Source organism: Corticium candelabrum, chromosome 22, assembly GCF_963422355.1.
Source record: "Corticium candelabrum chromosome 22, ooCorCand1.1, whole genome shotgun sequence".
Lineage (NCBI taxonomy): Eukaryota > Metazoa > Porifera > Homoscleromorpha > Homosclerophorida > Plakinidae > Corticium > Corticium candelabrum.
The window spans coordinates 2342068-2363064 of NC_085106.1; the positions used below are offsets into that span (position 1 = coordinate 2342068).

General features: G+C 43.6%; 4 protein-coding genes across 6 annotated transcripts; 2 read left to right on the forward strand and 2 right to left on the reverse strand.

Moving 5' to 3' along the window:
* Window positions 1-135: 135 nt before the first annotated feature.
* Window positions 136-9637, forward strand: LOC134196978 (dynamin-1-like protein). 2 transcript variants are annotated; one of them, XM_062666205.1, is made up of 21 exons: window positions 136-165; window positions 1773-1830; window positions 1893-1964; window positions 2210-2247; window positions 2849-2920; window positions 2987-3073; window positions 3131-3374; window positions 3868-4040; window positions 4273-4478; window positions 4536-4656; window positions 4725-4871; window positions 4934-5029; window positions 6166-6264; window positions 6321-6365; window positions 6476-6505; window positions 7362-7559; window positions 7625-7682; window positions 7744-7795; window positions 9075-9156; window positions 9223-9300; window positions 9360-9637. In XM_062666205.1, the coding sequence occupies exons 3-21, from the start codon at window positions 1934-1936 to the stop codon at window positions 9411-9413; spliced, it is 1911 nt and encodes a 636-aa protein (XP_062522189.1). In that variant the 5' UTR covers window positions 136-165; window positions 1773-1830; window positions 1893-1933; the 3' UTR covers window positions 9414-9637. The 2 variants fall into 2 exon arrangements, with proteins under 2 accessions (XP_062522189.1, XP_062522188.1); XM_062666204.1 differs by lacking the exon at window positions 136-165 and adding an exon at window positions 1574-1691.
* LOC134197317 (large ribosomal subunit protein mL46-like) lies at window positions 321-1534 on the reverse strand. Its single transcript, XM_062666609.1, has 3 exons — window positions 1411-1534; window positions 659-1332; window positions 321-590 (listed from the first exon to the last, which is right to left on the reverse strand). Exons 1-3 carry the CDS (start codon window positions 1478-1480, stop codon window positions 441-443), a joined length of 894 nt encoding a protein of 297 aa, XP_062522593.1. The 5' UTR covers window positions 1481-1534; the 3' UTR covers window positions 321-440.
* An 86-nt stretch (window positions 9638-9723) lies between the features above and the next one.
* On the reverse strand, window positions 9724-13020 carry LOC134196979 (uncharacterized). 2 transcript variants are annotated; one of them, XM_062666206.1, is made up of 10 exons: window positions 12858-13020; window positions 12581-12760; window positions 12219-12337; window positions 11815-11937; window positions 11654-11749; window positions 11529-11583; window positions 10779-10846; window positions 10573-10672; window positions 10388-10503; window positions 9724-10050 (listed from the first exon to the last, which is right to left on the reverse strand). In XM_062666206.1, exons 1-10 carry the CDS (start codon window positions 13002-13004, stop codon window positions 9870-9872), a joined length of 1185 nt encoding a protein of 394 aa, XP_062522190.1. In that variant the 5' UTR covers window positions 13005-13020; the 3' UTR covers window positions 9724-9869. The 2 variants fall into 2 exon arrangements, with proteins under 2 accessions (XP_062522190.1, XP_062522191.1); XM_062666207.1 differs by having other exon boundaries at window positions 12581-13020.
* A 3854-nt stretch (window positions 13021-16874) lies between these two features.
* Window positions 16875-20365, forward strand: LOC134197193 (N-acylneuraminate cytidylyltransferase-like). The gene is made up of 2 exons (XM_062666468.1): window positions 16875-17037; window positions 19610-20365. Exons 1-2 carry the CDS (start codon window positions 16881-16883, stop codon window positions 20239-20241), a joined length of 789 nt encoding a protein of 262 aa, XP_062522452.1. The 5' UTR covers window positions 16875-16880; the 3' UTR covers window positions 20242-20365.
* The last annotated feature ends 632 nt before the right edge of the window (window positions 20366-20997 follow it).

Below are 20997 nucleotides of genomic sequence, written 5' to 3' on the forward strand. Positions count from 1 at the left end.
TTATATAAATTATCATTAAAAAGTTTAGTTGCTTTGTTCTGGTTTTTATAGACCCTAAGATACCTACTTGTCTGTATATCAAAGGTTTTTCGAGTTGTCTTGAAGAGCTGTATACGTAAAGTCCACCTCTAATCACTTGACTATGACAGAAGCACAAACTGAAAGGTATTGCTAATAATTGTTTTCCTGCCAAGTAACTAAATGTAGCTACTACTTTCACTTAACTTAATAAATTTGGTAGACAACCTGTACAGTGCACATGCACATGCATGTACTCATATACTCTTGTAGAGGTACCTGATATGACTCAGACACCAATGTAGTAAAAAAACTACGTTTTTATGTACTGTACATTCCAAGGCATTCATCATTCTTTTCCTAGCATACTTTGGCTGATTTACTGTACACACCAAACATAATACAAAAATTTCTTCAGTTTGTTAGCTGCTCAAAAACTTCACCACATTACTGTAATAGTCAGACGAAACATAATCTCTCATTTCATCCTTGGTGACCCAAGCGAAATCCTCAAGCTCTTCTCTGTTTATCTCCACCTGACCGCTCTCATAGTAAGCTTTGAAAAAGAAAACCTAGAGTAAAGTAATGACATTCAGTTATACCCTCAGTCAACACACATCGCCACTGTTAATCATCTTGCCTTTGCACCAATCGTTTCATCCCACGACTTCTGCTCTGCAGGAAACTTGTAAGCAAAGAAATTACATGGTAGATTGCTGGTGAACTTCACCACGAGATGAGAGCCGCATTCTTCTCGTAATTCTCTCTCTGCCGTCTGACGCATGGACTCTGTCCCGTCGTGTCCGCCTTGCGGCATTTGCCACGCGTTTTCAGAGCGCTGCTTCTTCACTAGTAAGTAGAGCGTGTCTCGAAGTCGTCTGTTCGAAGAACGACGGTCGTTCTGGACGTCACACTCAGTCTCACAACCGGCCGGTTCAAATGACTTAAGTTCTTGTTCTTCCAGTTCATGCAGTTCGTCAGCCTCTTCATGGCGGCTCTGCTGTTCTGCGCGTCGCCTTTCCGATTCGAAGTCTATTTCCTCTTCTCCTGCTACTCTTTCTTCGTATTCTCTCTGTTCTTTCGCTCGACGTCTTTGCTCTAATTCGTACTCGCTCAGTACACTTCTTTCCGTCGTCTCTTGTGTTCGCATCTCTTCGTATCTCTTCTCGAGTTCGATTTTCTCCGGGGACACAGTCGGAAAGCGAATTACGCACACTGCAGCAACCAGACGCCACGGAAATCCCTCAGGACGACTCTTGGTTGCTTGTTGTTGAGTTTGAGTGGCAGCAGCGCTGCTAAACTGTCGCACGCCAGCTGTAAGAGTCCATAATATGATACCTCACAGGTTTAGGGGGCCCTCACACAACAACGGACAAAGGTTATTTAATATACCATTAACAGATGACGCAGTAAAATGACGCTGCTTCAAGATTGCAGAAAACGAACCAAAATTACGAAACATCTTCCACAAAATTCGCTTTACACACACGCACACACACACACACGCGCGCGCGCACACACACAACAATATAATAGCGCGCGTTAGCAAAGATTGCTCACGTGACCGAGAAATGGAACAGTTGATTCCGATAATCAACAAACTTCAAGATGTCTTCAACACTGTTGGAAGAGACTATATTCAGCTTCCACAGATTGTTGTGACCGGAGCACAGGTTGACGTTTCAGTCTGTCTAGAATTAGTGCTAATTGAAATTGTTTGGGGCGCAAAACTGACTTGGTTGCTTTTGTTACAGAGTTGTGGCAAGAGCTCGGTACTAGAACATCTAGTCGGACGAGACTTCTTACCGCGAGGTGACGTCATCGTGTCAATTCAATGTCGATGTGTCTAAGCAGTGCATGTCATTTTCTTGTAGGAACTGGCATTGTAACTAGACGGCCTCTTGTTCTACAGCTGATGCATACTGACCCAGATTCAGAAGATGGAGGTGTGTGTGTGTGTGTGTGTGTGTGTGTGTGTGTGTGTGTGTGTGTGTGTGTGTGTGTGTGTGTGTGTGTGTGTGTGTGTGTGTGTGTGTGTGTGTGTGTGTGTGTGTGTGTGTGTGTGTGTGTGTGTGTGTGTGTGTGTGTGTGTGTGTGTGTGTGTGTGTGTGTGTGTGTGTGTGTGTGTGTGTGTGTGTGTGTGTTACACATGTCATGCCGTCTCAACTGTGGTGTGTTTGTTTGTTTGAAGAACAAGAGTATGGGATATTCCTTCATTTGGATGACAAGGTTATTTATTTATTATATATTCAATTTATATATTATATTTCTTCAAATAGTGGCTCCCTCGTTTAGAAGCCATAGGTGAAGAGACTTAACTTAATGAAAATAGAGGCCGCCCTCAAATTGACAAATTGAGGCGCAGTAGTCTGCAAAATCACTGGCCACGCCCATATCACATGCTTTTGATGCTTCCGCGTTAATCTCATCCTATTATGCGCACTCAGTTTATCAATTATACTTTCATTAACACAACGTACAGCAATATGTATCTGGAAGGTATCCTATTAGGAATGGTAATACCGTACTGGTATCTTACTTTTATTCCTATGGTATCTTAGTTGTGGCATTTACAGCTAAACCTGCTGCGGTTGGCACCTTCAAAAATGTCCAATTGTGTCAACAGGAAGAAATGTGACGTTCAAGTACCAACGTGTCACGGTGTGAAGTAGAGACTGAAAATAGAGGCCGCCCTCGAATACAAGCCACCCTTGTTTAGAGGTCACAGTTCCATAACCTTGTTACAAATAGAGGCTGCGGCCACTATTTGAAGAAATATGGTACTTTGTGGTGTGGTTTACTTGGATATCATCTATGCAATTTGTTTCAGAAGTTTACAGACTTTGGAGAAATCAGAGACGAGATACAAAGAGAAACAGATCGCATATCTGGAACAAACAAGGTTCACACGACACAACAACCTCATTGTACTATGCACAGTTTGACTTAATTGTCGTGGTTGTTGCAGAATATTTCTTCAGATCCGATAAGTTTAAAGATTTTCTCTCCTCACGTATTGAATCTTACCCTAGTTGACACACCAGGCATCACAAAGGCATACTGCTTTGTTGTCATGTATTCTAGCTGCTTCTCTAATTCTACAAAAATGTAGGTACCTGTAGGTGATCAACCGGCTGACATTGAGAGACAATTGAGGGAGCTTGTTATGAATTACATTAAGAATCCTAATTCTATAATTCTGGCTGTGACTCCGGCTAATCAAGATCTGGCTACGTCGGAAGCGCTGAAGTTTGCGAAATATGTTGATCCTCAGGGTAACCGAACGCTATGTGTTTGCACCAAGTTGGATCTAATGGATCGTGGAACCGATGCTATGGATGCTCTGATGGGCAGAAGTAAGTAAAGAAATGTGTGTGTGTGTGTGTGTGTGTGTGTGTGTGTGTGTGTGTGTGTGTGTGTGCGCGCACGTGCCTGTGTGTGTGCGTGCATGTGTGTGTGTGTGTGTGTGTGTGTGTGTGTGTGTGTGTGTGTGTGTGCGCGTGCATGCTTGCGTGTGCGTGTGTGTGTGTGTGTGTGTGTGTGCATGCTTGCATGTGTGTGTGTGCGTGTGCGTGTTTGCATGTGTTTGTGCGTGCATGTGTGTGTGTGTGTGTGTGTGTGTGTGTGTGTGTGTGTGTGTGTGTGTGTGTGTGTGTGTGTGTGTGTGTGTGTGTGTGTGTGTGTGTGTGTGTGTGTGTGTGTGTGTGTGATGTATTACTTACTTACAATGCCCATGTTGATATGTTCACTGTGTCTCTTGTATTACATCTTTGTCTTTGCAACTAGTCTTATAATGTCTGTTGGGTTTTCTGTTATTTGTGTTTGCTAATCACTTCTTTGGTTGTATAGTTGTTCCAGTCAAGCTTGGTATTATTGGTGTCGTCAATCGAAGTCAACATGATATCAATACCAATAAGTCGATACAAGAGGCAGCCAAGGATGAAATGATTTTCTTTCAGCGAAAGTATCCGGGCTTGGTGGGAAAATGTGGCACGGCATACTTAGCAAGAGTATTGAATATGGTATGTGTGTAGTGAATAGGCTTTGTGTGGTATCCTTGTTGATAAATTGCCATTACTGTGTGTGTGTGTGTGTGTGTGTGTGTGTGTGTGTGTGTGTGTGTGTGTGTGTGTGTGTGTGTGCGTGCGTGTCACTGTGTGTGTGTGCACGCGTGCCTGGGTGTGTTTCAGTGTAGTGGTGTGAGTGTTGATCTCTACTTTTACATTTATTGACAGCGCACTTGCATTATTTCAGCTGTTAATGCATCATATCAAGGAATGCCTACCTGATCTAAAGACTCGTATCAACGTGATGATTTCCCAGTATCACTCTATGCTAGCAACCTACGGTGAGCCTGTCGAGGAAAAGGGTCCTCAACTACTTCAAACCATAACCAAGTTTGCATCAGCTTACTGTGACACAATAGAAGGGACAGCAAAAGACATCCAGACAGCTGAACTGTACGTTTCCGAATGACCACCTGACTGTTGCTGAAGTAACTGGGTTTTGTATTACAGATGTGGTGGGGCTCGAATTTGCTATATTTTTCATGAAACGTTTGGTCGAACGCTGGAATCAGTTAATCCTCTTGATGGACTGAATGCAACAGATGTTCTAACTGCAATTCAAAATGCTACAGTAAGAGATAGATTTTTAGCAATTTTATCATGCGCTTGATCTATGCTCAAATGGTATTTGTGTACTAGGGTCCAAGGCCTGCACTATTTGTTCCTGAAATTGCTTTCGAACTGTTAGTCAAACGGCAGATAAAGAGGCTGGAGGATCCTAGTCTTCGTTGCGTTGAGCTTGTGTATGAAGAGCTGCAAAGGATTATACAGCATTGTGGCAAATTTGTCAGTCAATGTAGTATATTCTGTAAACAGTGGAGTATTGGTTAATTGATTGACTTGCGTAGATTCGAGATTTACAGCGATTTGGAAATCTTCATGACAAGATTGTAGAAGTAGTTACGGCACTATTGAGAACAAGACTTCAGCCGACGAATCAGATGGTGTGTTGTTTGTGTGTACGTTCGTCTCTTGTTGGTCTGTTGGTCTGTCTGCTATTACCACAGGCACATCTATTTGTTTCTTTGTTGCTTGTTTGTGTGTCTGTCTGTCTGTCTGTCTATCTGTTTGTCTGTTTGCCTGTCTGTCTGTCTGTCATTACATATATTTTTAAACAGAACTATTATACACCATCTAAGCACTAACTACTACTCAAGCCTGTCTGTCTGTCTGTTTGTCTGTCTTTTACCGTGTTTACACCGGCACACTTAAACTGTGCTCAGAGGTGAGATTTGACCGAGCCAGCATGCACCATAAAAACCATGCTAGCCCCCATTCACATGTAGTACCTAGATCCAGTGGGTAGTTTCTCATTATCGCATGCTACCTCAGCAAACTTGGATCACATTCGTGCTCTTGCTGTCTTGTTTTTTTTATATTATAAGTTTAGAATAATTTTATATTTTTTATTCTATTTTTTCTATATTATAATTTTACTTTTCTTGTTCTCTCTGCATTGCTGACCAGTGTGATTGTATCCGGCTTCTCCCATTTGGGAAGCCAACTTCTTGTAGGTTTCTCAGTTGTGGCAGCAACCTTCAAATTGAGCTTGCAAGGTTTCCTCGCTCTATAAATCTATTAGGTACAATGTGTCTTCTTCGTGCGCCAGCACGCTTGCGGATCGGTATAGTTCTCACTATGCACGCATCCATTCTGAGCTGTGCCCAGCCATGCCAGCACGGGCAAAGTGAAGCGTGCTGGCCTGGCATGCTTTTAGCCCTCTTGGCACGGTACAGAAAGTGTTCACACTATGCAACGCATTCGAGCCGAATCGTGCTAAACCATGCTGGCACGGTAAATCTGCTGGTGTGAATGAGGTATTTGTTTGTCTGTCTGTCTGTCTGTCTGTCTGTCTGTCTCAATACATACATTTTCAAACATTGAACTATTATACATCATCTAAGCAAAGCAACTAGATACTACCCAAGTCTGTCTGTCTGTCTGTTTGTCTGTCTTGTACATATGAATGTATGTCTTAGTTTATTGTCTTTTTGTTGTCTGTTTCCTGACTGCGTTTGTGAACACATGTTATGTGTTTCGTCATATGAATTTTTGTATCAGAACAAATTAATGATATTAGGTGGAGCATCTAATTGGTATTGAGCTGGCATACATTAATACAAACCATCCCGACTTTGTTGGAGGTGCAGCCGTTGTATCTGACTGGATGCAGAAAGAGGTAAACGATTGTAACTGGACATACCACAAATACAAACTTGACAACATTGTAATCAGGCTACACAAAAACGAAAACACAAACCACAACAGAGCGAATCAAAGGTACTTTTTGTATTCATTATTTGTATTTTAACCTCTTATTTTGTATTGACTGTATGTGCATTCAATATTTGTATTCATAATCGGATTCGTAATCGGTGCTTTTGTGATAGGCTGTTACTGACAAAGAGAAAGACAAGAAGGTTGTCTATTGCATTGTTTCACACTAAGGCCTGACCAATAGAATTTCTTGATGCTCGGATTCGCCAGTCCAGTTTGAGCTCGACTAAAATAAAAATTAATTTGTTTTACGCATGCGCAATGATATTAGTCACCGCCGTGGCTTAGTGGTTAGCAACAATGGCTACCACTCCATGGTTTGGGGGTTCAAACCCCAGTGACGACAGTAAATTGTGAAACTTGTCTGTCTTTCTTTCTCATGTTTCTCTAGCTTTATCCATGAGACTATGACTCGTTTCAGTCGTTGGGGAGTTTCTGTGGTCTGGCGAACGGTCCGTTGACGATGACGTCCGATGCTTTCCTGGTGGTCGTTGATATCCACTAGGCGTGCTGTATCGAGTACGCGGTCACCGTAATGCCTGCAATCTATATCGAATTGGCTAGTCATTGATCGCCGTATGGACTACACGGAAACATGTACCCCGCTGGGCTCACCTGCCGGGTTGGTGGGCGCCCAGATGGGGGTAAAGACCCCACTTGCCCATTATGGAGGGGCATAACGACACACTTATGCTTGCTGTAAAATGACTTGGTAGTATATACATCTTATGGCTACGTATCAATGACCATGCAAGTGTTAACAGTGCATGTTGTCCAGCGACTGCTAGTGTTCTGCTTGGTATCATCTTTTTTCGTGTTCATTTTATCTCACATTTGTATGCAGTGTAACAAAAACTGCACATACTCAAAATGTCACATGATCGTTACTTTTATTTTGATTGGTCAGTTTAGGTTTTGTGTCCAAATATCCGAGCATCAAAAAATTTAGTTGGTCTGGCCTACATACAAGTAGCAAGGCTGACGTTTGTGTTGCAATAGACTTCAGCCGGTGTAAAGTCCGAAGGCAGTTTTACTGGATTTCGGCTGTTTAGCAGTCAGCCTGTAAAAAAGGAGGAAGCTGCTGAGGTGGCTGAGTCAGAGAATGAAGCAGATAAGGTGACGGGTGCTGCTTTGTCAAGCGGCACATCGGTGGACAAACCTCCACAGAGCGACTATCCGTTTGACAATCACACGAAGGTTGTGAGATACTGAAACATTGTTATGGTGACATTGTAGATAGTGAGTGTTGTTTGGAACTTCAGTCTTTAGTTGGGACTCTTGAGTTGACCGGTAAGCAGAGAATGGAGGTTGAATTAATTGGTAGGTTGTTCGTTTGTTGACTGATTTGGCTGCTGTTTGTAGTAAATGCTCTCTTGTCTAGTGAGTCTGATTAGGTCGTATTTTCTAATTGTCAGGAAGAATATTCAGGACAGGTATTAATTATTTGTTAAATTAATTAATGAATTGGACTTAGGTGGGAAGTTTCAGTATAAAAATAATTAATAAAAAACATGTAAAGATAAAACGTGAATTAATAAAATAAAAATACATGTAAAAATCAATTTACTAAACACAAAATCATTTGTAAAATAAAAAATTAATTAATACAAAATGTAAACATCAGTGTACGACAAATTCTCTCATCTCTAAGTAGTCCCTGGACAACCATACGTCAAACTTTTAGTTGCCCGGTCATTACTCTGGTTTTCCATAAACATGAAATAGGGTAGGCTGTGTGTTCCTTTGACGTCTTGGTCTTATTTGACACTTCAAAGACCGTCACTGCTTTCTGTTGTGGTGCACTTGGTCTACTAACTACTTCAGGGACATCACTTGAAGTTGACTGATCATTGTCTGATAAATCACGTTCACTTGCAATTTCAAACTTTCTTCTGCAATGAGTAGTTGACGTTTGGAGGTAAATGGCGTTTGGTACTACGAGGACAAAGTGGTCAATATGGAAACTGGAAGGATTGGCTTCGAGTGCTACAGATGAACAGGTGGACCATGTAATGTGCACGGCTTCAGTTGGGTTAGTCCTTGGATTAATGTAATGTGCACAGCTTCAGTTGGGTTAGTCCTTGGATTAATCGTAAGGTTGTCTATGGACAATGCTATTTCGGTTGCTCAGACATATTTTTGGTTGTCCTGGATGCCCGGGCAACCGATTTGTTGTACACTGAACATATGTAAAATAAAAACATCTATAAATAAAATTTAATTAATGAAAATAAAGACATGTTAAAAAATTAATAAAATAAAAACATATCTTAAAATAAAAATTAATTAGTAAAATAAGAACATATGTAAAAATCAATTTATTAATAAAAATATTTGTAAAAATAAAAATAATTCATAAAAAATAGTATATATGTAAACATAAAAAATTAATTAACAAAAATACAAAATTAAGAAGCTATTAAATATTTTAGTTTTATATAGTGACATGAGTTTTATGTAGACGCTGCCATGACATGTGGGGTAGCGAATGAATGACTGCTCTCACGTGTCCAATTTGAGAGTTCGGGTGTAACTTGCATACAAATTCTTGTTCAAGTCAAGTTTACAATAACAATCATGGGCATAAATCCTAGAGCTGAGTGCACATTCAGATGGATACCTTATAGTATATACTTGTCACTCGAACATTTCTAGCTGGCTCTCCATTATTCCAATTATGACGTCAAACTTTATTGTGTGTTTTTATTGTAGTATACCTAAGGCGGTTATGCATTTTCTTGTGAATCACGTTAAGGAAAGAATTCAAAGTGAATTGGTTGGAGCTCTTTATAAGGCCAGTCATTGAGCTATGAACCACGCAGTTATTTTATCTTATCCCCGTCCGGCTGACTCTATCTAGGAGGCGGCATTTGATGAACTTCTAGAAGAATCTGAACAAATTGCAGTGAGACGGACCGAGGCGGCTGAAATGCTTGCAGTGAGTTTTCATGATTATTGCTCAAACGATAAGGTGTCAACTGATTGTGGCCATTGCAGGCTCTTCGGAAGGCATCGCAGGTCGTAAGTGAAGTACGTGATGTGCAGTTGTGAGGAACAATCAGATAGAGGCGAGGCGAGTGGTCACGTGGTCATGAAAAGTTTTGTGTGGTTAATTAATGAGATTCTTAATATTGCACAGTTTTGTGCAATCGCCTTGTGTACAAAGTTTGCCGATATTACGTATGTATACCATTGGCTGTATGCAATTTTTGCAGTCGGCGTTATTCAGATGGAAATTCAACATGGACTCATTTGCAAATTGTCATAATTAGTCAGGAGTGTGGAAAAGCACAATTTTTGCGACTCGTTTTCTCTAAACTGTATATGAAATGGTGAATGTGAGACAAGTATATGTCATTGGACATCGACGGTGCTGCAATGCTTGTGGTTTTTAAAATGTGCTTGACTGTGTAAACAACTACCTCTGACATACTTATAGCCGCACAACTACAGCAACACATAAACCAGCAAAAGCATAGACTACTTAACAGAGCCTTGTCGATTGAGTTAGTTGATATCTCCAGCCCAGGTTATGTTTGCTTTTTTCTGTTTGATGTCCAGCCAAACGTGAGTTCCGCTAGCAAACGAACGCTCGTAAACTGAACCAGTGCGTTTGGCTGGACCTGCTGGTGGTCCTAATGGTTTGTTGTACTCTGGCCACCACTTCAGACCATAGCCTTCCAGAAACCTGTAGGTAAAGGAATTGTCATGTTATCAGACATATACTACTGGTGTGTGTGTGTGTGTGTGTGTGTGTGTGTGTGTGTGTGTGTGTGTGTGTGTGTGTGCGTGTGTGTGTGTGTTGCTGTCTGTGTGTGTGTGTCGCTGTCTGTGTGTGTGTCGCTGTGTGTGTGTTGCTGTGTGTGTGTGTGTGTGTGTGTGTGTGTGTGTGTGTGTTGCTGTGTGTGTGTGTGTGTGTGTGTGTGTGTGTGTGTGTGTGTGTGTGTGTGTGTGTGTGTGTGTGTGTGTCACTGTGTGTTTGTGCATACATGCCCATGTGCACGTGTACACTGATTTATTTATACCAGCCATGAGAGTAGGCAAAATATGAATGTTCTCCGGCTGCGACAAGGAAAGTGGCAAGGGCAAATGTGAATTGATCTTGTGAGTTGAGATTTCCGTTGACGTGACATTGTAAGAGCTACGGATACAAATGTGTTGGTTATATAAATGGGTGCAGAATATGATTGAAATGTATAGATCAACATACTTGTTTTCGCTTGGTTGCATTGATTGCTGCTTCAATATCATCAGCGCAGCTGTCAGAACAGCAGTAGCAGTCGCTTAAGAAGATGGAGTTGACATATGGCCTAGTCTCACATTTGACACAAACCTGAATTAATATTTACCCGGCCCATTACTATTGAGTAATGACTTGTAGTGGTCATTACGTAGACACATGATGCTACACTTTACCAGTCAGTGAATCCTGCCTTTCTGCCAACATCTTTAGCCATAATCAAACCCGACGACGTAACTCCAGTCTAAATGAGATCAAACGATATGAAATTTATTGCTGCAATGGATGCATTGGTATGTAGCTAAGACGTAAGTAATACTGCATGAATAGTCAGTAGTGCACACGACAACAAAACCGAGCACAATTGAATTAGAATGCCAGGCAGGCATGGACAGGTGGATGCATAGTACAGCAGCTGCCAGGAAAACGATTGTTGGAGGAGCAACTTAGAAAACGTTTATTTCTAGAATGAATAGAAAGTGATGAGGTTTATTAGTTTGTTAGCCTCTTCAAGCAGTTTACAATAGAATAGAAACGATAATTTTTAACAAAATTGGAGAAACTGAACGATATTACATTTTATTGTATTTACAGCAGTTGTGAGCATAATTGCATTGTCCATGCTCATAAACAGACAGACAGGCAGCAAACATACAAAAAAGGTCAACCAGATGCGAGGCTGACAAAAGGATGAGTTAGACAATATAAGATAACGTTGTTAATGTGTTGATATGAAAAGGATACTAATGTTCTTCAGAAGTTACACACACACACACACACACACACACACACACACACACACACACACACACACACACACACACACACACACACACACACACACACACACACACACACACAGTAACGATAGTGTCCAATGCATGTGGAGCATACTTGATTGTATCACACAAGATCATGCATAGTACCTGTAGTTCTTCTAATAGTTTAACTTGACCGTCTGCTAGCTCCTTCACTCTGGCTCTACAGGCAATAGCAGAATAGCAAACACGGATGCAACTGAGAAGAAATATCAGTATAGGTCTGCATCTACCTGCTGACACCGTGTAATGCTCGAGTATTATTTGCATTATAGATATCCAAAGCCCAATTAGCACGATCAATGAAACAGCCATTAAAAGCTTTTGATCTGTAAAAGTATTTGGATTTACGTGAACCAGTAGGAATTAATAGCCCGGGGTTTTAGGCACAAACCTGGTGGCATTCACACAGTCGCTTGTAAACATTTTTCGAACATTGGGATTCGACTGATTGAATCCAAGCATGCCATTTGCTGGCTGAGGAAACGAGGAATCACCAGAAAATTTCACTGCAGTTCTTCACATACGGAGGAAGAAGAATGTCAATGTCATAACCTGTTTCAGTATTTATAACACTATGCTATTGAAATATCTTCATTTTTATTCACACACACACACACACACACACACACACACACACACACACACACACACACACACATGCACACATACACATACACACGCTGTGACACACACACACACACACACACACACACACACACACACACACACACACACACACACACACACACACACCAGTTACATATGCATGTGTCCTATTTTTTGTGTCGCTTATACCCATTGTCGTGTTTGATCCAGTAGTCGGGATTTTTTAGCATAATGTCGTGCAGCTTGAAGAATGGCCAGTCTAAGATTGCATTCATATAGAACAGTGTCCAAATGGATGAGTTTGCTTTCTACAATGGATACAGAAAGGAGCATATTAGAGATCAGATAAACAACAAAGAGACTGAGCTAACAGACAGACAAAAGACAAACAAATGCGACAGACAGGTAGTGAGGCAAGCAGCAAGTCGTAGAGTATGCATGATAAACAGACACGCAGACAAACGTACAATACAAAGGCTGTTGTTGCCATGACAACAACTTGCAACGTATGACTTTTCATTAATTAATTATTTATTGACTCTTAGCATTACCTTGATTTGCATTCCTGCAGCAATCATTTTCTCTTCTGCATAACCAGACTGATTGAGACCTTGCCCTTTCTCAATTGTCACCATTGCAAATCGTTTGATGAAATCAAGCTCAGTGTCGTTAAAGAGGCCTTGGGGCTTACACATGTGGCAAAACACTGGAACAGTATCCCATGAGAAAGGCTGAGAAGGCAAGCCATAAAACATATTACTTGATGTAATTAATTAATTAAACAATCGTGCATGCACTGAAGTAATGAAACTGTGTTACTGCATGTACTGGATATTCTGAAGGAACTGGGAAGTCGGCAACAGAAATGGAAGACAGTCCACAGAGAAGGAAGATGAAGTAACCGTCTAGTCTAGGCATGTTGAGATGAGTACGTGTGTGTAGGCAGCAGCAATCACGTGAGACTCGCAGTTGCATCTACTCAGCAGTGTGTGTCCATGTTTTAGGTGCGCACACACACACACACACACACACACACACACACACACACACACACACACACACACACACACTGGTAGTCTACATCTCGTAGCAACGAATCAACAAAGAAAACGATTTTACGCATTTCCACTAACAATAGACGATTAGACGAGTGCCAAACATTCAATGCCAGTGACTGTGTCTGGAACAAATACTATATTTTGCGAGCGAGTTTTCTCTAATGCGTCAAAGGGGTGTACTCTGAGTGTCCGTTCGTCCGTGCGCCACCACCCCTACCCCCGGGGAAATCGTTTAGGAATTGATAAATTCGAATCGTTCTTTGCTAGTTTTGAAGAAGGTAAACATGCAATAGTTTACGTCATGTGATGTCATCACTAGAGATGTTTTTATGGAAACTATGCTCACTTATGTGACTGCGTTTCACCACCCCTACATCTAGCTCCAGATGATGGAATACGACAAGCGTACTGGAAATTGACGAAGTTTCATCTCCAGTTCTTTGATCTTGCAACAGACCTTGAGCCGCAGGCCTGATGAGGTAGTTACTCTGACTACTGTACAGCTGGCACATCTAGACACTCTACCACAATGTGGGAATTATAGTCTAGAAAAATTAATTGATATTGTTGTAGGACTTGCTGTGACATACTTCAAGTCTATACATTGTTTTAGAAAAACCCCAAAAGATAAATATACTATTATAATAGAGACATAAACCGTACGTGCTATATGCAGTGGCGTCGGAAGCAATTAAAAAGTGGTGCGGCCTAACGCGCGTTAGAAGGCGTAATCATTTAGCGTGCGCTACCATACGAAGGTGTGGTCCTAGTTGTACACGTATGCATATTCAGAGCCTCTGGTCGCACCGACTTGCAGCTCCTAGGGCCCTGCAGCCCTACTTATCACGTATCCAGTTGACCCATTCTCGTCGTCACAGCTTAGCCACGCCTTCCACACAGCCAATCAGAGTCTCTGAAAGGCCACGTGGCGGTGATCACGTGCATATAACGGACGCGCCTGTGCGCTGTACAGCAAGCAATCTAGCGCACGTTCGCTCGCATTCATGCTGTCTCGTAAGAATGCTAGAAATATATTACTTATTTAATCGGCACAACTAACAACGGAAGTTACCGGCAATGAGCTGCTGGCGGAAAGCCACTTTTTGAAAAGTGGGGCGGCCATGGCCGCCCCAGCCGCTACGCTTCCGACGCCACTGATATGTCAGGGAAATCTAGCAACACACTGGAAACCATGAAGACAGTAGTAAAGGAAACAGTGAAATATAATTCAAGTAATCACAGCGATCGAGCCACATGTAATCACAGAAAATCACATGGAAGTACAAAGAGCCACGTGAAACACATCCATGGAATCACGGAAGAATCGTAAAGAATTGTGGAGAATCACAAGAAATGGGAATCGTAGTGGAATCACAAGAAATGACTGGGATGGAAATCACAGCATAATCACAAGAAATGACTGTGAGTGACGGGAGTCACATAGCCTCGCCCCAGACGCAGTGTGGATTGCAGCCCCGGATGCGCCGCCATCACCACTACGTCTGGTATGGTACCACCCCTTGCGGTCAACATTAATCATGTCCCTAGGGACATGATTACCCGAGGCCCGGATTTCCGGGCCTCAAGTATAGTAGTCGTTCGACGACACGACGACCCGGCGACCGTATGTATAGTTGGTTAGCGGAGATGCAAATGCAGCTATTCCGACCAATAGACGAGAAGTGGTGCCATTACTGACCAATAGACGAACGTGATGTCATCATGAGGCTCCACCTCTGTTTGGTAGCTGCTAACGAGAATTTGGCCATCGGGCGTCCCTCCTGTACATGGTGTTTATTCCTTTGTTTTAAGGGTTAAGCACATACATTTGTACGTGTATGTTTCCCCAACACGTACAAATTTTGTTTTCGCTCTGGTACCTATGCCACGCCTAAAACCGGCCATAGTTACGACCTCAAAAGCTGCACAAACAATCACCTGCACAAAGAACCGACGAGCGAAGGTTGTAAAAAATAGAAGCGAGGTCCTACGGGACGTTGGCTGACGGACTGCGTGGCTACCCGTTGTACACGGTAGCAGCCAGTCACGTGACTTACCTCAAACTCGACCTGTGACCATTTCAATAATGCTTCTTATTTATTACCCACATCATACCATTCTGTCATACGATTTTGTCATAGCGCGACTAATTTACCTTCAAGGTGCATACCGGCCGAGAGTTTGCACTTCTAGTGCTTCTTCGCTAGTGTCAGTTACAAGTGTACTTTGTCAGGGTAGTAGTAGAAGCATTGCAGTAGAAGCTTAGGACGCATTGCAGCTTCAACTGAGAACCTGTGTACGCGTTCAAAGGCGTATGATGCACTGCAAGTGCCATTTCTGATCTTCCATTTCCCCACTATACGCTCTCTAACGTAGCTGCAATCTCTTACTAACGCTTGACAGTGGCATAGAATCGCAATATCGACAAGTACAAAGACTAGAACAACGTCAAAGTCCAATCGAAAGCTCAGTTCCTAGCTAATAACATTGGTATGACACGCGCTGTGGAATTTGATTTACATCCTTACTCCCGCCCAGTAAGGCAGTACCATACCAGACGTAGTGCTGATGGCGGCGCATTCGGGGCTGCAATCCACACTGAGTCTGGGGCGAGGCTAAGAGTCACAGCGGAATCACAAGAAATGACTGGAAGTCACGGGAATCACAAGAAATGACTATGAGTCCACGCAAAATTTAGGGAAGTCACGATGGAATCACTGTGAATCCAAAGCGTTTGATATATTTTTGCATCGTAAATCGACATGCATTTATGGGAATCACGCAAAATATGGGAGTCACATTGGAGTCTCTGTGACGCCAGAACAGGTGCGTCGCAAGTCGTGCCACATAGGATGCTGAAACATTCAGGTTATTGTGTAATAATTCTAGGTTTGTGTGCAACGGCCAAGCCAGAAGAGTGTAAATAGAACGCTCCACAATTATTCAAACTGCTGATGAAGCGTGTAGAACTCCAACAGAAGTAAATCTACCTACAACAGCTAGTCTAACCGCTCGACTAGCGAGACTACGTAGCTACCGCTCGACCAGTTGTCACAGGTGATGGTCTAGCTAGCTAGCGACGCTGCTGTGCATGGTGTCCTGTTACCGCAAGCTTGAAAAGATCGAAGAACTGAAGCTGAAACTAAAACTATGATGTGTGCACCAGAGTCTTCAGCTCTGGCATGCACCTACGAGGATTTCACGCGCGCGCAAATAATCAGCGTTAGGGCACTTAGCATAACCAATTATTGATAGACCAATCAGAATTTACAACTGACGTTCCGGTTCTAAGACGCTGATTGGCGACAAGGCTATTTCCGAAATCATTTCAGTACAGTTCTGATTCGCGTACTGCGCGCGCTCTCTGGTCTGGAAGTTCGAGGCTAGGTTTCCAGTCAGAGCCATATATGGCTCTGTTTCCAGTGCTAGGACAAGCCATAAAACGCCCTGGAGTCGGATTGCGCCGACAACGTATATATGGCTTTTCCTTCTGGTGTTCTGTTATCGGCGTTACGGCTTTCCTATTCTTAATTAAGCAGAAACTTCAAGTAATCGATGTATTAACCGTGTTCTACGTGAACGCAAGTTGGGTAGAGTGGAGTTATCATAACTCTACCCGAGTTACCCTAACCCGAGTTAACCCTGTCTGTGAAAGAGCTCTGATGAGAGTGTCGAACAGATCTAAAGAGGCTCCGCCCCGTAATTGCAATGATGTCACTCACCCATACGTAGACGGTGCTACGTGATTAGCTAAGTTAATTAATTCTAAATAATAGACATCCGCGTTGCGACGATGGATGTGGACTGCTATTCTACAAAGAAGTCGGGTCGCGCGATTGGTCTTATCCTAGCTAGAGGAGGCTCTAAAGGAATACGACTGAAGAACGTCAAGCTTCTAGCAGGGCGGCCTCTTCTCTACTGGAGCATGCACGCTCTGCGCGACTCCGGTGGTAAGAAAAGACGTGTCGTTTAGTGCTCAGTGTGTGTGTGTGTGTGTGTGTGTGTGTGTGTGTGTGTGTGTGTGTGTGTGTGTGTGTGTGTGTGTGTGTGTGTGTGTGCATTGCCCGGAAGTACGACGAAAACATGAAAACGATACGATGGGGCCGTTTTAACTTATTCTCATCGCCGACAGGAACTTGACACTTGCCCGGTGCGGGGACTTTGGTTGTACCGTCAGTGGTGCGTCTAAACGCACTGCAAAGCAGGAAACTTACCTAGGCGTGTGTTCCTAGAACACGCAACGATTGGGATTCTAGCCTCGACGAGGCACAGGTGTTCGTCCTCCAATCGCAACAAAGCGTAGATACAGGTACGGCTATCAGTTGCTGCACACGTATCATAGTAGTGTCACGTACACTGGCAAGCACCTACAGTACTTGCTAGCATGCACAAATTAACATCACGTGAACATCACTAGAACAAGCATCCCAACACCTAGCATGAAACAGTAATTACATCACTTCGGTGCGCCCCACTACCGCAAGTTCACCTACTTCGCTACGACCTTGAAAGTACACTCGAAAGTCGTGATCAGTAATCAAAATTGGAAAGTCCTGCGCGACTCTGCGTAAAACTAAAGCTTCTGTAGCAGAGACGTCTATCTAGCGTCGGCCTTCCGGACCAGACCCGTGTAGTGCCGATTTGAATCGGCGCTACACGGGTCTGGGAGGCCGGGGCTAGGGTAGCGGTAGCCTCGTACCCAGGCCCTCTTGCGCGCCCGGAGAAGAGGGGCCTGGTACACATTGTATTCGCATGCGCGCATAAATTAGAAGGAAATCGTGGTAATACATGCACGCATGCGGAACCGACGTTGTTTAGAATCTCGAGCCGATAAATGTCGCGCGCAGTGAGATTCAATTTGGCTGAAGGCAGAGCTTCTGGTTTTGATATGGTGTTGCACTACGCTCTAGGCAAGCTTAGGCAAGCTTAAGCTGTGTAATGTAGAGCTGAAGGAGCAGCAGCGTGTTGTCGTAGAGCACATCTACAACGGAAACGACGTCTGCAGCTGGCTTCCTACAGGATACGGTAAATCGCTGTGCTATCAACATACACCGTATAGGGTTGACTGTAAGCTAGAGAAATGTGGTGAAGAAGATTGTAGATATGTCGTCATTGTCGCGATCGTGTCTCCTATAGTATTGCTGATGATAGAACAAGTCAAAGATTACGCGAACGCGGAGTTTCACTTGACCTTGGGTCTAGATCTAGGGCTTCATCACTACTGAACACGGAAGCTGTTTCACAGTCGATTGCGCGTGACATTATCGGCTCGAGATTCTAAACAACGTCGGTTACGCATGCGTGCATATATTACCACGATTTCCTTCTAATTTATGCGCGCATGCGAATACAACGTGTACCAGGCCCTCTTCTCCGGGCGCGCAAGAGGGCCTGGGTACGAGGCTAGGGTAGCGGACAATCTTCAACAACATGTAAAGATTACACGAGCGATAACAGTGAGCGCACGCTATACATTCCAAAGTTGCTTACATGGTCGTTTCCATTAGCCTTGCCCCAGGCGCAGTGTGGATTGCAGCCCTATCCCCCTTCTCCCCTTTCCCTATCCCCCTTCTCCCCTTCCCCCTTCTCCCCTTCCCCCTTCTCCTCCTTCCTCCTTCTCCCTCTACCCCCTTCCCCCTTCTCCCCCTACCCCCTTCTCCCCCTACCCCCTTCTCCCCCTACCCCCTTCTCCCCCTACCCCCTTCTCCCCCTACCCCCTTCTCCCCCTACCCCCTTCTCCCCTTCCCCCTTCTCCCCTTCCCCCTTCTCCCCTTCCCCCTTCTCCCCTTCCCCCTTCTCCCCTTCCCCTTCCCCCTGCCCCCTTATCCCCCTGCCCCCTTTATCCCCCTGCCCCTTCCCCCGATGCGATTACATCACTCCTGTAGCCGCGGATGTGCTCTCGCTGGAAGGATGTAGGCGGAGATGGTCTGGCTACCCGGGCCTGCAGTGGTGATGAAGCTCATCCGGAGCTGCAATCCACACTACGTCTGGGGTGAGGCTACTGTTGAGTAACGGGCATTGGACAATACTAGCGCGGGAGAGTCTGGGTCAATGCTACCGTCGAGTAGGTATCGTTGAGTCGGTCGAGTCAGTCGTTTGTCACTTCCGGTAAGACGACTGCATTAATTAATTAATTAAGTCAATTTTTTTGCGACCTTGCTACGCATACTGTACATGTAGGGTTACTTAACCCGAGGAGCACATTGTGCCTGAAGAATACCTTCTTTTGATTAGCATAAGTAACACTCCTGTTCAATTTAATTAATTGTTAGAATGCAAAATGCAGGTCTCACTACAACCTGCTAATATGAAAGATGCAGATAGCATGCATATGGTGTAGTACAAAAAGTCTAGGTAAGGAAGTTCTGATGTCAACATAAAGGGAAAGTGCACATGAGAGGAATTGCAACATACCTTCAAAATTAACCCTTGCTGGGCTGGGCTGGGCTCTAACCCTGATTTGGGGCAAACACAGTATTTATCTGATGTTAGTTAATTAATTAATTTGAGTTGTTATTGAAGTTGTAGATGAGGTATGGGTTTCTACTGACCATGATGAGATCGAGCGAATAGCTCGAGATGGTGGGGCTCTGGTGCATCGTCGTTCCCCTGAAGTATCCAAAGACAGCACATCATCGTTGGAATCGGTTATGGAGTTTCTAAACGTTCAACAGCCTCAGTGTGATATCATTGTTCGCACTCAAGCCACCTGTCCGTGTGTCAGACCAGAACACTTTACTGATTTGATGGAAAAGTATCATGCATTTGGCTATGACTCCATGTTTAGTGTCGTACGACTTCATTTGTTTCGATGGCAAGAAGTTTCACCGGGAGAAAGAACACGTGCTGTAATGTTTGATCCAAATAACAGGCCAAGACGTCAAGACTGGAGTGGCGAGTTGTATGAAAACGGTGCCATATACGTGACACGAACAGAATTATTGAAGAGAGGCATTCGACAAGGAGGCAAAGCCGGCTACTATGAAATGCCGGCGCATCTGTTTGTTGATATTGATGTTCCTGATGATTGGCCTCTGGCAGAGGATCGTGTTCGGAAGTACGGATATAATCCGGATACAAAACATGTCAGCAATAACACAGAAGAGGATTTAGTAGACAAAACTGATCTCCCCATGGGCAAGACAGAAGCTTGACTAGAAATAAATTAAACGCGCATGCTTACTAGACTCGTGCCCAGTCCTTCTTCGTGCTATGGCACAACACGTGTGAAACCACGTGGACTGTACACACGTGACACTTAGCGCACGTGGTGTAGTGTCGGTCTGTCTGTCTGTCTGTCTGTCTGTCTATCTGTTTCTACTTTCCTGATTACGTTACTCCATTCTCTGCTTGAACAGATACCAATTGAAAGAGCGGTTTTTATTCAGTATAAAAATATAGTTTCTAGCCATAGTTCCAGAATTTACCTCGCAACATTTTGCATATGCAACGCGCTACAGCTGAGCTAACAGTAAGCGTACAATAAATTCTAGGTTACAAAACAAAAGCTCAAGTTCGCGTGGTGGACCAAACATCCGGGTCATTCACTCTGGAATCGCCGACAGTCATCAGAGGACATGGCATTTAGCGCATAAGCAGACCGTAGGCACGTCGTACTTCACACCAGCCCAGCTTCCATTGTAGCACAATACATTTGTCACTTTTGATTTAAATCCCGCCATTTGACAACAATTTATTTCTTCTCTATATCCCGTATATTGTTTCGGTATGCTGACCGATGGACAGTAGCAAGAACATCCAGCGACTCGAATCGTTTTAGCGAAGCAGTTGGGGACGGTGAGAGTGAGTGATGTAGGGTAATTCGGAGTGACCGTTCCTGTGACCGTTCTTGTGACGTCGATGGTTGCGAGGCAAAGGACGACAACCAAGAAATTCATAGGAATTCAAAC